General features: G+C 36.9%; 1 protein-coding gene across 5 annotated transcripts in view; it reads left to right on the top strand.

The window, feature by feature from the left end:
* QKI (QKI, KH domain containing RNA binding) overlaps positions 1-14,566 on the top strand; it is a 139,178-nt gene that overhangs the window by 32,200 nt on the left and 92,412 nt on the right. For all 5 annotated transcript variants that reach the window (XR_014295146.1, XM_082634043.1, XM_082634042.1 and 2 more), the window contains exon 2: positions 3,571-3,713. Coding sequence is in view for 4 of the 5 variants with exons in the window: in XM_082634043.1 (XP_082490169.1) it covers positions 3,571-3,713 (143 nt within the window). In the remaining variant the exon portion in view is untranslated. The remainder of the gene's footprint in view (positions 1-3,570; positions 3,714-14,566) is intronic.

Raw genomic sequence — 14,566 nt, 5'->3', positions numbered from 1 at the left:
AGGAGACTTGTCTGAAATCACACAGTTACTGTTAGAACTGGAATCAGAACTTGTTCTGACTTTAGTGTCGTAAGTAACGTGCCAGGAAGTGCTTAAAGATTTGTTGGCTAGAAAGATGCTGTTGATAAAGGTAGTACTCAGCTGGTTAGAGTTTACAGTGAAAATTGTAAATTCCTTGAGAACTCAAACTGTCTTAGTCACCTTTTCATTCCCGTCAGTACTGTCTTGTATGTAATTTGTTTTCTATTATTAAATTGAGTGATATCTTAGAGACTGAAACACGGTAGAAGGATTTTTAAATCTTAAGTAGAATATATAATTACATTGTAATTTTACTTCACATACTCCTATAATTAGAAAACTGTTCAGAGTTCCTGTCCTCTTGACTTTAATACCCTATCTGTGGCAGAGTTGATGATGCCTGCCTTCACATCTCTAATCCATACCTCTTACTGTTCTTCTACCTTAGAGTACCTGTTTGTTTATATACCTCCCATATTAGACTAACTTCTCTGAGAGCTGGGGCCATGACTTGTTTAATGCCCTAGAACCTAGCTCACTCCTCTCTTCATTCACCCATCCATGTGTCCAACTTACTGAGTATTAATTGAGGACCCACTATTCCAGGCACTATTTTAAGAGCTGGGGATACAGCAGGTAACAGAATTTCATGGAACTCTAAGCTATTAAATAATCACAAAAATGATTAGAGAAATACAACTTAAGTGGTAAATGTATCTTTTCTTCCATTACATCATCTGATTGGTTATATGAAGTTGTTGGTTTTTGTGTATTATTTTTAAATCTAGTCATCTTACCTGAATTTTCTTATTTATAATGGATTTTCTTGGTTTCTCTAAGTTTGATAAATTTGTTTACCTGAAAATCATTTTTTCTTCTTCAACCTACTGTATTACTATGTATAAAGATTTTTTAAAAATACTGAATTATTCTTGCATTCATGCTGTAAGTTCCACTTTGTCTTGGTGCATATTATTCTTTTAATGTGCTGCTGGTGGACCTTGTTCACTTAGGATATTTGCATCTCTGTCTACAAGCAAGTTTTATCTGTGGTTTTCTTTTACGCTGTTGTCAGGTTTTTATATGCATGTTATTAACTTCATAATAAGAATTGGGAAGTTTTTGAGGAGGAAATTTTAATGTAATAAACTAATGTTGGAAGTGCCTTTACATAGAGACCTTGACTAAAGGATATATGTGCAATTTAATTAGATTAAATTTTTCTAATGCCCTCTGGTTAACTACTTACTGTAATTACATAATTATGTAAACAACCATTTATATTTAAATTGTAGGTCATTGGAAATTTGATTTGAGAATTGCTGTCATACGCTAATTTAAGATAAACACTAAGTTGATACTGGACATCTTTGAGAAAGATTTCATTATGAGAGTAGAAGTATAAAAAAGAACTTAAAGAATCAACTCTTGTCCTTATAATAGTTAAATAGTTAAATACAAGGTACCTTCTTTTGATTTTTTTAAAAAAAGAGTTCACTTGCTATACAGAGATAAACATTTGGTAAACTTTGACAAGCAAATTGTTAGTTAGGAGATAAGATTCGTTATAATATGAGTATTGCCATCACTGAAGCAGAAAATGTATTGTAGTGCAGTATTTTCATTGACAGTCTTTATAACTGGGTGAGAACACCTTTGATCATGCCTTTTTACTGCAGTGGATTTTATTTAACTGAAAGTGATTTAAATAACTAGTTAAGAAAATTAAAGTGTGAAATTTGATAGTTCCTTAACAGCAATAAATTGAAATTCTGTGTTTGGAAGGCATACAAATACAACTTAAGTGGTAAATGTATCTTTTCTTCCATATGAAATTACTGTTTTTTGTATATTTATATATTCTTTAACCTAGTCATCTTACCTGAATTTTCTTATTTATAATTAAATCTTTTGGAATTTTATTATTTGTTTATTTTTAAAATTAATTAATTCATTTTTGGGCTGCATTGGGTCTTCATTGTTGCACACAGGCTTTTCTCTAGTTGCGGCAAGCGGGGGCTACTCTTCGTTGTGGTTCGCGGACTTCTCATTGCGGTGGCTTCTCTTGTTGCGGAGCATGGGCTTCAGTAGTTGTGGCACGTGGGCTCAGTAGTTGTGGCTCGTGGGCTCTAGAGCGCAGGCTCAGTAGTTGTGGCACACGGGCTTAGTTGCTCCACAGCATGTGGGATCTTCCTGGACCAGGGATCAAATCCGTGTCTCCTGAATTGGCAGGCGGATTCTTAGTCACTGCGCCACCAGGGAAACCTGGAATTTTGTTTTTAAATACTAATGGACACAAGCTTTTTCCCCAAGGAGGACATAATCCATAACATGGAGAGACGGTTACAGATGCATTCAGCTAAATTAATAATGACAGCCCTTATTAGACAGTGTATTCCAGTGGTCAAGGGCCTATCCTCTAGCACATTGTGGAAGCTTAATAAAGAACTCTTGAAGAATTAATTGATACCTTTGTATAGGACTTGATCCATTAAGATAGATTTCTCATAATTTTTTTTTTAGAAGTGATATTCATACCTGGGAACTGTCATAATAATTGTTTTAAAAGGTTATTGGCTTTAGGTATCTCTGCTTTCTTTCTTTTATTTCATTCATTAACTCATAGTTTGATCTCCATACCATCTTTTCCTCAAAACTTCCGGATCACCAATGGCTTAGTGGTCACATCCTAGGTACCCTCTTTTGCTCTTTACCTTACGGTACTTTTGTGGTATTTGACACTGTTGATCACCCTGTCCTTGAATCTGTCGTTTTTAGCTTCTTTGATGCTTCTCTTCCCTGGTTCTCCTGTCTACCTCCATTTCTTCTTGGTTTGGATCTTCTTTTCCTCATCCCTTAAATGGTGCTTTTCCTATAGGGTCATTCAGTTCTTCCTTCTCCCTATACCCCCTCTAAGACACCTCTTCTGTTTCTATAGCTTTAACCCAATACATTTGGGTATCAGACTCAGACTTCTGCTGAACTTAAATTTTGTGTATCTATTGGACATCTCTGTTTGGATATTCCAAAAATACCTAAAATATCTAAGGAAGTGGTCTGGTTTAAATCTCATTCAGATAGGTTAGTTCTGAAGTATAAAGGAAGCTTTGGTATTAGTTTTGTCTTATAGGCATTCTTAGGATAGTTATTTGGCTGAAGCTATCATTTGGAACGACTGGGTTTTTTTAGGCATGGAGAAATTAGGTAAAATAACTGGTCTGTAACATAGTGAATAAAAGCTTGGGCTCTGAAGTTATTTTGGGGACTTCCCTGGCGGTCCAGTGGTTAAGACTCCGTGCTTCCAATGAAGTTATTTTTAATAAAATATATTATTTGGTATAAATTTGATTTCTGGTAGAAATGAATTAAGATTGTAGTTCTGTTAAATGTAGACTTAATCCAGAGAATGACAGACCAGGTCAACAGCTCTTCTTTGAGTTTTAACACTTTATCAATGAAATCCTCCCCTACCCTCTTATTTTTTTTTTTTTCCTGGGCTAGTAAGAATATTTTTTTGTCTAACACATTTAAAATTTTTACTTTTAACAGAAATTAGCAGAGTACGGAAAGACATGTACAATGACACATTAAATGGCAGTACAGAGAAAAGGAGTGCAGAATTGCCTGATGCTGTGGGACCTATTGTTCAGTTACAAGAGAAACTTTATGTGCCTGTAAAAGAATACCCAGATGTAAGTATATTTTGTTTCTATTCAATGTTTGTTTCCTGCTTCACATACTTTGGGAAGAGATATATCTGATGGTAAATACTTAAGCATTGTCAACTGCTTTTAAAAAAATTTTCATGTGAGGGACTAGAGGCATGAATACTTTGGTGTGGATAATTTAATAAAAAAATTTTTTTTAAATATGTTTTTATTTGAATGCTGCTTTGTCACTTTGGAAGTCTAGAACCAAGTAAAGACTTGGTTCTAGATTTCAAATTGAGGCAAGAATTACGGAAAGAGCTTTGGCCTGAATGTCAGAGAGCACCAAGTACAACTTTGTGCTTGTCTTTGATCTGACCTCAGCGAAGCTGTGTCATCCTTTCAGTAAAATGAGAGGTTAGACTGTATGACAGCTAAGGTTCCTTGCAGTGCTAAAATTTTTATCATAACCACTATTTATAATATTTTTTTCATCTTAGTTCCTTGTTCAGCTGTTCTCTGCGTATCTTGTTGCAGATAGCCTCCTTATACTATACAGTTAATTTATAAAAGGCTCCAACTCTTTGCCTTTTGTTACAAAGCCCTACATGATATGGTCCTTTTTATTTCTGACCTCATCTTAAATGATTTTCCCTCTTCCTCAACATAGTGCAGTTACATTGGCTGTTAAGAATAAGTTAAGTCTGTTCCGAGCCCAGGTACCTTTATGTTTGCCGTGCATTGATCTTAACCGGCTGGCTTCTTCTTGTCATTAAGTTTTTAGCTTAAGTGTCACTTCAGAGAGGACTCCTCTGACCATTTTATCTAAAAGCAATCTGGTTGCTCATTATTTCACTTAAGTCTCTTTATTTCTCTGCAATAGCACTTATTATCTGGTATTTTTCTTTTTTATTTGTTTATTTTCTTATCTCTCCGCAGCACAATATAAGGTACTTAAAACAAGAACCTGTTTTTGTTATTTACTGCTATATTCCCAGTGCACATAATATTGACACATAATAGGTATCCAGTACCTACTGAATATATAAAGGCAAATTGATGGCTTTTTGCTGTGTTTCAGAGGACTTTTCTGAAAGGAAATACAAGAAGGGGTTGGTATTGTGAGGTCAAAAATGTGATGTGTACTCTAAGTTACATTGATTGTATGGATAGTGTTGTAGTTTGGAGATGGGAAGTAAATGTCATAAGTTGAGTTAATGGGGAAAAAGTGTTGCTATTTCATAAGATGTGTTTCTAATATAGTTTTCTTACAAGCTAATACATTTACTCTTTTTTTTAGTAAGTATTTTTGGTTGCAAATATGTAAACAGTTCTGGATAACATAGGCAAAGAAAGAGTTTGTTGGAAGATAATTGGGTGTGATACAGAGGGTTAAAGGAATAGCTGGAGAACAAAGCTTCCTGTAAGACAGGAACCAGGGCAGTTCTGAGAATATCAGCAGTGGGAGTTCAGACCTTCCCTGTTTGAGAGCCTTGCTCTTAACATAATTTGGCATCAGTGCCTCTCAGATTTTATCTTCAAACTTCACATTCTTAGCAGAGAGAATGTATTTTGGACCAGTCTGCCATGAGTAAGGCCTGGGGTTAACTGACATAACCTAGACGTGACCACCCTGGACCTATTCTGGGTATTGGATGATTCCTTGGTGTGGTAAATTGTGATTTGGGCAGCTGTCCCAATTGGAGTCTACTACTTTTTGGTGTTTCATATCTCCTAAAAGATACCAGCCTTCTCATCTGCTTGTTTGAACTCTAAAGGATAAGGATTCAGCACAAGCCATTAACATAGAATAGGTAAGAGCATGAGACTGTGTTAGAGAATATAACCTTAATCTGCCTGGTCCCCCATTCTTTAAAAAAAATGCTATTCAGGGAATGATGTTTATATTGCATTACTTAAAAGACACATGTTCTGTATAATCCTCTAAGTCAGAAGAGATGTATTTTATATTGTGGGTCCAGGGGGAGGCACCTTTTTACTCTATTCCTGTCCTTTTCCCACCAGTTGAGATTCACTGTCATGGTCAACTACAGTTGTTGACACGTGTGTTGGAGCGAAACATTGTCTAGTTCAGTGGTTGTCAAAATGTGGTCCCAGGACTATAGTATCCACACCTCTTAGGAACTTGTAAATGTTCAAGCCCCACCCCAGACTAGATTGAGTCAGCACCTCTGGGGCTAAAGCCCAGCAGTCTGCCTTCCAAGCCCTGTAGATGATATTGATGCATGCTGAAGTTTGAGAAGCACTGCTCTCATTTGTTTACATTGTCATCATAAGCTGGGCTAACAGGTAATCACGTAGGGTCCTTTTACCAGGCATTGTTTCAGAAGGCAGGTAGGGGTGGTGAACTGCATGTCTCTGCTCTTGTGGGGCAGGCATTGCAGTAGTAGAGACAGACAGTAAACAGATGAATATTTTCTTTAGGTTCAGTCAGTGCTGTGGAGAAAAAAGTGGAGTAAGCAGATAAACAGTAGCTATGTGTGTATAGTCAAGGAATCTCTTCTAAGATGAAGGGAATGCAGAGACATGAATGGAGTGATGGGGAGGAAGGCATGAAATCGTCTGGGGGGAGAACATTCCAGGCAGAGTGATCAGCAGTGCAGTGATTCTGAGGCAGGAGCATGCTTGGGAAGTGTAGTCAGATGCGAGGTTAGAAAGTTAGCAGAGGGGCCCTATCCTCAAGGGGCTGTGGGTCCCGGTAGGGATTTCCGATACTACTGAGTGAAATGGAAAGCCAGGGGGTGCTGTGGGCTCAGCTGGGTTTTGGTAGATTCATTCTGGCTTCTGTGTGGAGAAAGGCTGTGGGTGATGGTGGCAGCAGGGAGACCAGCTAGGGGGCAGAGGAGGAACTTGACTTAGAAATGCTTGGATCCTTCATAATTGATGACTTGGAGCCAACAGAATTTGCTGGTAGATTGGATATGGGGTGTGAGGGAAAATTAGGAATAGCTCAGAGGTTTCGATTGATTGGAGTGACAGAATCACCAGTTCTTGAGCTATGAAAGACTGAGGGAAGAGCAGGTTCGGGGGTGGGGCTTAGGTTCTGATTTAGAGGTGTTGAGTTTGCAGTCAGACATCCAGATGTGGGCATGTCAGATAGGCAGGTGGGTATATGAGTTGTGGATGATTCTTGGCACCCAAAAGTGTCTATTTTATCAAAGCTTTTTAAATGAGAAATTTAGTTATTCATAGGAGAGAAACAGGTATAAAGCCATTTTGGTCCTCCAGATCATCTTTTTAATACCTTGATTTTAAATTTCTGTTAAAAGAATTTGGCAAAATTGGGATCCGCATATAGTTTTTCTTTGAGGTTATTAATACATACCAAATGGATAGTAACTGTTTTGTAGTCTGTACTAGGAACTGTATCTCATCTTTAAAAAAAAAACTAAATAATGTTAAACAAAATAAAACAAGGGCATGTGTTGTGTGTCTGATTTTGGCAGTATGGAAAAGATTTTATTTCAGAATTATGAATTAGATATTGGCCACCATGAAACAAATATGCATTCTTACTCCTGTTTTTCTTAATATGTCTTAGAGATCATTACGCATGCTTCTCTCTCACCTCCCCCTTTTGTACGTACGCTCGATTTTGTGAGTGAATTCATCCTGTTTGACTCAAAAATGCTTTATTAAAGCTTCAAAGGGGCAGTGTAGCACAGTGGTCAAAAGTAGGGACTCAGACTCCTGGCTGGCTCTGCTGCTTGTATTGTGACTTTGGGCAAGTCGGGTCCTTAGTTTCCTCATCTCTATAATGGAGATAGTCTCTCACAGGCTTACGAGGGGTTATAAGTGAGTTAATACATGTAAAGCACTTGGAAAATGCCATTATGCTGTGTAAGTGTTACCAGAATGTAAGCTCCATGACGGTGGGGATTTTCCCTTTTTTGTATTCTCACTGCCTAGGATAACATCTAGTAAACGGTAGATGTATAATAAATATTTGTTGTGTGTATCTGTATGAAAGCCTCACTCTTTCACATATTGCTGAAATTAAAAAAAAATTTGTTGCCTTTTGAGTTTGCACGTAGCAACTTATTTCTAAAAGTAAGTGTTAATTTGGAGGTATTGTTTTGGAGTTGGCTGTGTATAGCTCTGGGGCTGATAAGAAAGTCTTAGATCACGTGTTTGAGAAATTAGATAGTACTGTATAGTCTCCTTCGCAATGTTTTTGAATCAGTGGCTTAATGGTATGGGAATGAGAAGGTAATATGAGTAGCTTGTTGAAGATGTATTAAAAATTTTACAGATTAATATTTACACTTATTAATAAAGCAGACTTTTATTGCATCTCTACTGTGTACTGAGCACGTCCTGGAGGTGGGGATATTAATTTAGTAGAGAAAACTCTTTGACATAGTTGAGGTAATAGTGGGTTTTTGAGCCATTCAGGCCTAGGTTTTGAATCCTGGCTTAGTGCCCTCCTGGCTGTGTTTGTCAACAGTCGCCACAGCAGTGCTCCATGTAAGCTATCCTAAAACTCAGTGGCGTAAAATAAGAAGCATTGATTTCTGTGCTCTTTATTTAGTCTACACTGTATGTTGGCTGCAGTTCTGCTGATTGGGCTTAGCCGAGGTTGGTCTAGGCCGGCTCTGGGTGGGTTTAGATTACCTTTATGTTCCTGCTGGGCTCAGCCCAAAGGGGCGGCAGCTACTTGGAGCAAGCTCTTTTCATGGCAGGTCACTGGAGTGTCAGAGCCAAGTCAAACCAAATGGCTTAAACACGTGTAAGACCTCTACCCTTCTTCCATCAGCTAACATTCCATTAGCTCAGTGATTGTCAACTGGATGCTTTTGCCCATCTGGGGCATTTGGCAATTTCTAGAGCTATTTTTGGTTGTCAAAACTTGGCGGGAGTACTAGTGGCCTCTAGTGGGTAGATGCCAGGGCTGCTTCTAAACGTCCTACAATGCACAGGACAGCCCCGGCAACCAGGAATTATCCTGCTCCAAATGTCAGTAGTGCTGAGGTTGATAAACTGCATTATCAAGTCACTCCGTCCACATGAGAAGGGGACTAGAATAAATATTAGCAAAAAATAATTGAGACGGTCCCATTGGCTTTGAGCACATGTAAACTTTAGAATCTGTTTCCTTGCCTATAAGATCATATGGTCTACCTCATAGGATTGTTTAGAGGAAGGAAGAGAACAAAGATATGGTATCTGGTTAGAGCACTCCGTACGGTTCTTAGGATCATGACTGAGGAAGAAATTCCCATCCTTGAAGGAGCCCACAGTGTTATATGACAGAGAAAAGCTTTTGCATTATCATTGAAGACTATTTAAGTTTATCATACATTCATAAAATGACCGACATGGATGAAGACTCAAGTTAATGCATAGGTCATCAAAGTGCTGATTTGGCCAGTTATTAAGGACTTGTTTGAATCCATGAAGATCTTGTAAACAGTATATGAATGGAGTGAACTCTGATTGATATAAGTAAAAGATGTTATGTTTTAATGAGTCAGTAATAATTCTGTCATTAAATTTGCCTGGTTATTATTTTTTGGGTTCTGAGAAATTGTTTTATAGGATCTGCCAGAGTGGTAGAATAAGTTTCAAATATTGGCAGGGTCTAGCTGTTAGGGATATTAGTTAGCCTGTATATACATGAACAGATTAGATTGCGAAGCTGTTAGCTTGGAATATGTTACGGTTAAATTGTAGTGAGACTTTCCCCAGAAATGTTATATGAAGATAACTTTGATTTTCTGATGTTTTTAAAATGGGTTTTAATTTTGAATGATTATAGCGTTAAAAGGTTTGTCTTGGGTCTAGGCTATTCGTGGTGACACATATTGTCAAAGGGTTGTACGATGGGTAAATGCCCTTTCAAATATTTTTTCCAGCTTGTAGGATTTCTGCACGGCAACTATAAATAATAATGTAGATTTATAATGTTTTTTCACAGGACACACTATAGCTCATAATAATAGTCTCTGTCAGTGGTGGAGCATGAGTTTTAAGTCACCTTTCATTTCTCTTGGGCTTGCAGATAAAATTTGGCTAGTCATAGCTTCAGAGTTAGTATGGAGTTATTTGTAAGTTTCACTTTCTCAAGATTGTCATCTGCAAATTGCCTGTTGAGCTGGCCTTTGTTTTGGAGGAGTTATGAAAAGACAAAAGGGGTCAATGCAGTTGGTTATCTTTACTTAAGCCTATGTTCCTTTGACTCTTGTGGCTTTCTTATTGTGTTGAAAGACTGGATATAAACTACTTTCATCTTTGTTCTTCCGAGGAACAAATGGAAGTTAAGTCAAAATTAATGATCTACTAAGTCTCTCTTCTCAATACCAAGGTTAAGCCTTGATTTTTGGCAGGATATGATCTTAATTACAAGTGAAAATATTTTAAAACATCTGCACATCTCTCTTCTTTGATAGTTTATACAGGAAACTCTTAAAGATAGACTTTTGATTTGAAGAAGGTTAGATACATATTTTTATTGAATGGCGTTGTGAAATGTTTCAGATTACATATTAACCTATTGGAGTTTTTAACTTAGCAGTACAATTTGATAATATAGAGCATGTCTAAGTTTTAGGTAGAGAAACTGTTATTGTTGACTTGTAACTTTAAACAGATCAGTTTAGTGAAGGTCAATTTCATGACATTTGGTTTCGAAGTTTCATTTTTATTTCATTCTGCAAGGATATATTGAGGGCCTACTGTGTACCAAATATTTAATAGGCTCTTTGTGGTCTGAGATATACTAAATTTCTTAGGATGTTAATAGAAATTATTCCAAAAAGGATTTCAAGACAGTCTGAAAACAAATTTTGTTTAGCTCAGGTTTTTTCAAAATTTAACAGTTTTTAAAATAAGCCTTCTCAGAGTCTTAAAATGTGAATGCTTTCTTTTGTAAATAATATATTTTGATATTAAAAATGACTAGTGTCTAGAAGAACAAGTTAAAAGATGGAGTTTGTTTTTAGGGAAGAATTATTGCTTGTAAGCAAATGTTTTCCAGGCTCAGTTGAGATAGGAAGTTTTGTCTGTGATTTATCTTATCCAAAAAGAGTTTGTTAGGATCTGCTCTGTTAAAATTATTGTTACAAAGGACTTACGGAATTAGATGGAAACCTAATTACAGGCATCCACCTCCATATCTCTAAGATTCTCACTGAAATAATCAAAGGAATAAAATACAAAGATTGGAGAGAAACCTGCCTCTCAGGGCTATTGGGTGTTTCTGTTAGATATTAAAGGAGAGCTCAAGGTGCTGATCTGCTCTTGGCCCATTTTGGGAGAGCAGTGTCTCCTGGAAGTGAGTGAAGCAGTCAGTAACAGAATCTTCCTAACCCTAACCCACTCCCCTCCAAAGCTGGCAAATGAAAATGGGGTGTGGAGTAGTCCAAGGTTATACCACTTGAGCTTGGCCACCCATTTTTGTGCCTGCTTATCGTAGGTGACCTAAACTTATTTTGTGAGTAAGTGAACTCATCATATGAGCAGAAAACTACTGTAGTTTTTGATAGAACCTGCCTTAACTTTACCCCATGGACATTGAAATACAACTTTTCAATGACTAGCCTTGGAACTAAATTTAACTATGTCATTGGGAAAGCATATTATATCTCTGAATAAACCCAACCCTTTAGAACAAAATAGTTCATAATAAATTAGGGACTTCCTGAAATCTAATTTTTGACTTCAATAGAACACTGCTTTTCCTAAGTTCAAATATAGTATCAGGGGCTTCCCTGGTGGCGCAGTGGTTGAGAGTCTGTCTGCCGATGCAGGGGACACGGGTTTGTGCCCTGGTCCGGGAAGATGCCGCGGAGCGGCGAGGCCCGTGAGCCATGGCTGCTGAGCCGGCATGTCCAGAGCCTGTGCTCCACAACGGGAGAGGCCACAACAGTGAGAGGCCCGCGTACCGCAAAAAAAAAAAAAAAAAAATCTCTCTCTCTCTCTCTCTCTCTACATATATATATAAATGAATGAATGAATTAATTAATTAATTAATAAATAAAATCAGTAAGTAGCCTGCCTAGCGTGAACTTGGCCATCTCCATGTTTCGTACTGGTATGACAATTTTTTCTTTATTACTTGGTAAGGAATTGATTGAGTTTTAAAAAATGTATCTATGTTGTATTGTTTGGGGCTACAGAACAATGATTGATTACTTTCTTGCCTTTTTGTTTGTAAGATTGTATAAAAGCAGTATAAATTTGAAGTTTTAAGGACAGACTAAAAAAAAAGAAAAACAAAATTTGAGAAGTAATTAGAAACGTAAGGCCAAAGAGGAGATCTGAGTATAAACCAGTAAAATTTTGGTATCATTCAGTAGCAAGAGCCTGAACGAAGGCAGTGGCGGTTGAAATGAACACAAGGGGACAGATTAAACAATGAAAATCTTAAGATTTCTTAGTCTGTTACATGTGGAGGATAATATTGTAGAGAAACCAAGAGTAAGAGATGATAAAAGTACTATATTAATATAATATAATATAATTAAAAGTCACTGTAAACTGAGTTGTACTTAACAATTTAGGAACATTGAAGCAGGGTAATATAAAAGAAGTTACCAGTAAGTCAAATGGAACTAAAATCTGTGCCAAAAAAGAGCAGGTCTCTTTAAGAGCTGAATTAGTACTTTTGGAACAGTGTATGAGGCTGCTGTTTATGCAGCAAAACTTGAGAAAACAATTTCAAAGAGCCTTAGACTGTATTCATAATCTGTGGTCAGAATTACTAAGTATTTGATCTCCTAGACTCATCTTCAGGGTCTGAGGTAACACTTGTAAGCTCAGTCTTGACTCAAATAATCATACTCTTCTCTCTCGCTCTCGCTGTCTCTTTTTTGAAGTTACACGTATTTGTAGTTGAAGTATGTGGATGAACTAATAATCACATAAGGGATTTCATTCATGTAAAAGGTTTGATTAAGGTAAAAAGGATATGTATGTTGATTATTAAAGCAGTGATCCTAATCAGTAAAAGACAGATAACAATATTGAAAAGGCAAGGCGTGTTTATGTAAAAGTAGTATGGTAATTATATGCTTTGTGATGTAGGTAGAACTCATTCTGAAAGTAAATTTGAATCTGAAGAGGGTTTTTATAAACTTTGTAGTAAACGTTTTTTGAATGATTGACAAGAATGAGAAAACTAAACATGAGTATCTGGTATGATCAGGGTGTATTTGTTTAAGGTCTTTAGAAGAGAGGCATTCTGCCCTACTGTGTCCGAGCTCTGTAGTCAACGTAGGTGTTCTAGGATTTGGACTACTTTTGTAACCTCTCATGTATGAAATGTAGGTGATAATGGTAACTGTCTTCTAGTGTTGTTGTGAGGATTAAGTGACTTATTGCTTGTAAAGTGCCAAGCATCGAAGTTGGCTTTTACTGGAACACTCATAGTAGAACATATTTCAGCGTACTCAACGCCTGAGAAATGTTGAGTGACATAATCCTAGCACTCGTGATACTTCTGTATTGAAATGGAAAGTGGAAATAATAGTTGTTTTGTTTCTGTGACATCATTGACTCTGTCGTATGGAATTTATTCTTAGAATAAAGCCAGTCAGGCTTACCATTTAAGAAGTTTCTGAAATGTGTAAGAGTTCCTGTGCTGCCTAGAACTTATTTAGTGATTTTACTGAGAGTGAAAAATCACTGTGTGATTTCTGTGAACCCTTTTAAATTGTATTATCCAACAATCGGAACAAATACTAGTTTCTTCTGAGTGCTGTATATTGTGTGGGGCACTGTGGATTAAAACACACACATGCACTGTGGATTGACACACACATACACACACACACACACACACACACGCCTACCCCGTTGCTGGTTTCTGACTTCAAGGAATGCCCTGCGAAAGACATGCAGATCATTGCATGCTGTGTGACAGAAGGGCTGTAAGAGGTGGGTACAAAGTGTTCTGAGATCCTCACTTAGGAGGAGAAAACATCTGTCTCTAGGAGTCAAAGAACACATAGGAAATCACAGAAGGAACACTTGAGCTCAATACTATGTGATGAGGATTTGACATGTTTGGTGGGAAGGAAGGAGGAAGAAAGGTGTTAACAGGGAACAAAAATTGAACGTACCTGCTGTTTTAGAGAACAACGTGTCTGAACAGAGGATAATAGCAAAAATAAAGGTTCCAAAAGTAGTTAGGAATCTTTTAAAGGCCCTTGTGTATGAGTTTCGACCTTACACTGTGAAAAATATTGTCATCTATTTGTGTCGTAAAACCCTTGTTGGCTTTCATTGCCTTTATATTTTTATTTTAATTGGTTAAATAATTTTTTGTTTTTCTAAGTACTTGTTATTTAGCTTCCACAGCGATAATCATCATCTTATTCACCTGAGTTTGTTTTGTATGGTTTCAGCCTCTTTCCCAATTATATCTATACTGAAGGGATAAAGATTTGACATAATTTAGGATATCCAAATTCATATGCTATAGATTTCATATTTTGGTTATTATTGGTTACCGTTTTTCACTTTTACATCTGTTGGTGTAAATGCTTCTTCTTACATAGCCCTGTGCCACCAACAGAAGATGTGTAGAAAGGCCTAATATATGAAAGGTTTTGCAAAATGGTTCCTATAGTAATTATTATATAGCTTAAGAAGACATATTTGGCTGCTCATCTAGAATTAATATGAACATAGAGAAGGGATAAGACATCTGTCTCCCCAAAAAGTACGAGGCATTTTGATATATTCATTGTTTTGTTTTTCTTTTAAACAGAAGACTTTCCTTGATTTTCTTTTCTTCCCCACCCCCCGCCCGAACTCTTGTATCCATGGCCAAACTGATTTCAGTTGATGAATGAATATAGTTCTGACGTGAATATTGGTTGATATTTTCATTTACGTTAATGAGTAGATGAAAGTGAAAATCATGAAGACATATG

Source organism: Mesoplodon mirus (assembly GCF_964341445.2).
Source record: "Mesoplodon mirus genome assembly, chromosome: 10".
Lineage (NCBI taxonomy): Eukaryota > Metazoa > Chordata > Mammalia > Artiodactyla > Ziphiidae > Mesoplodon > Mesoplodon mirus.
Note: the sequence above shows the minus strand (reverse complement) of the source record. Positions and strands in the feature narration are given on the sequence as shown.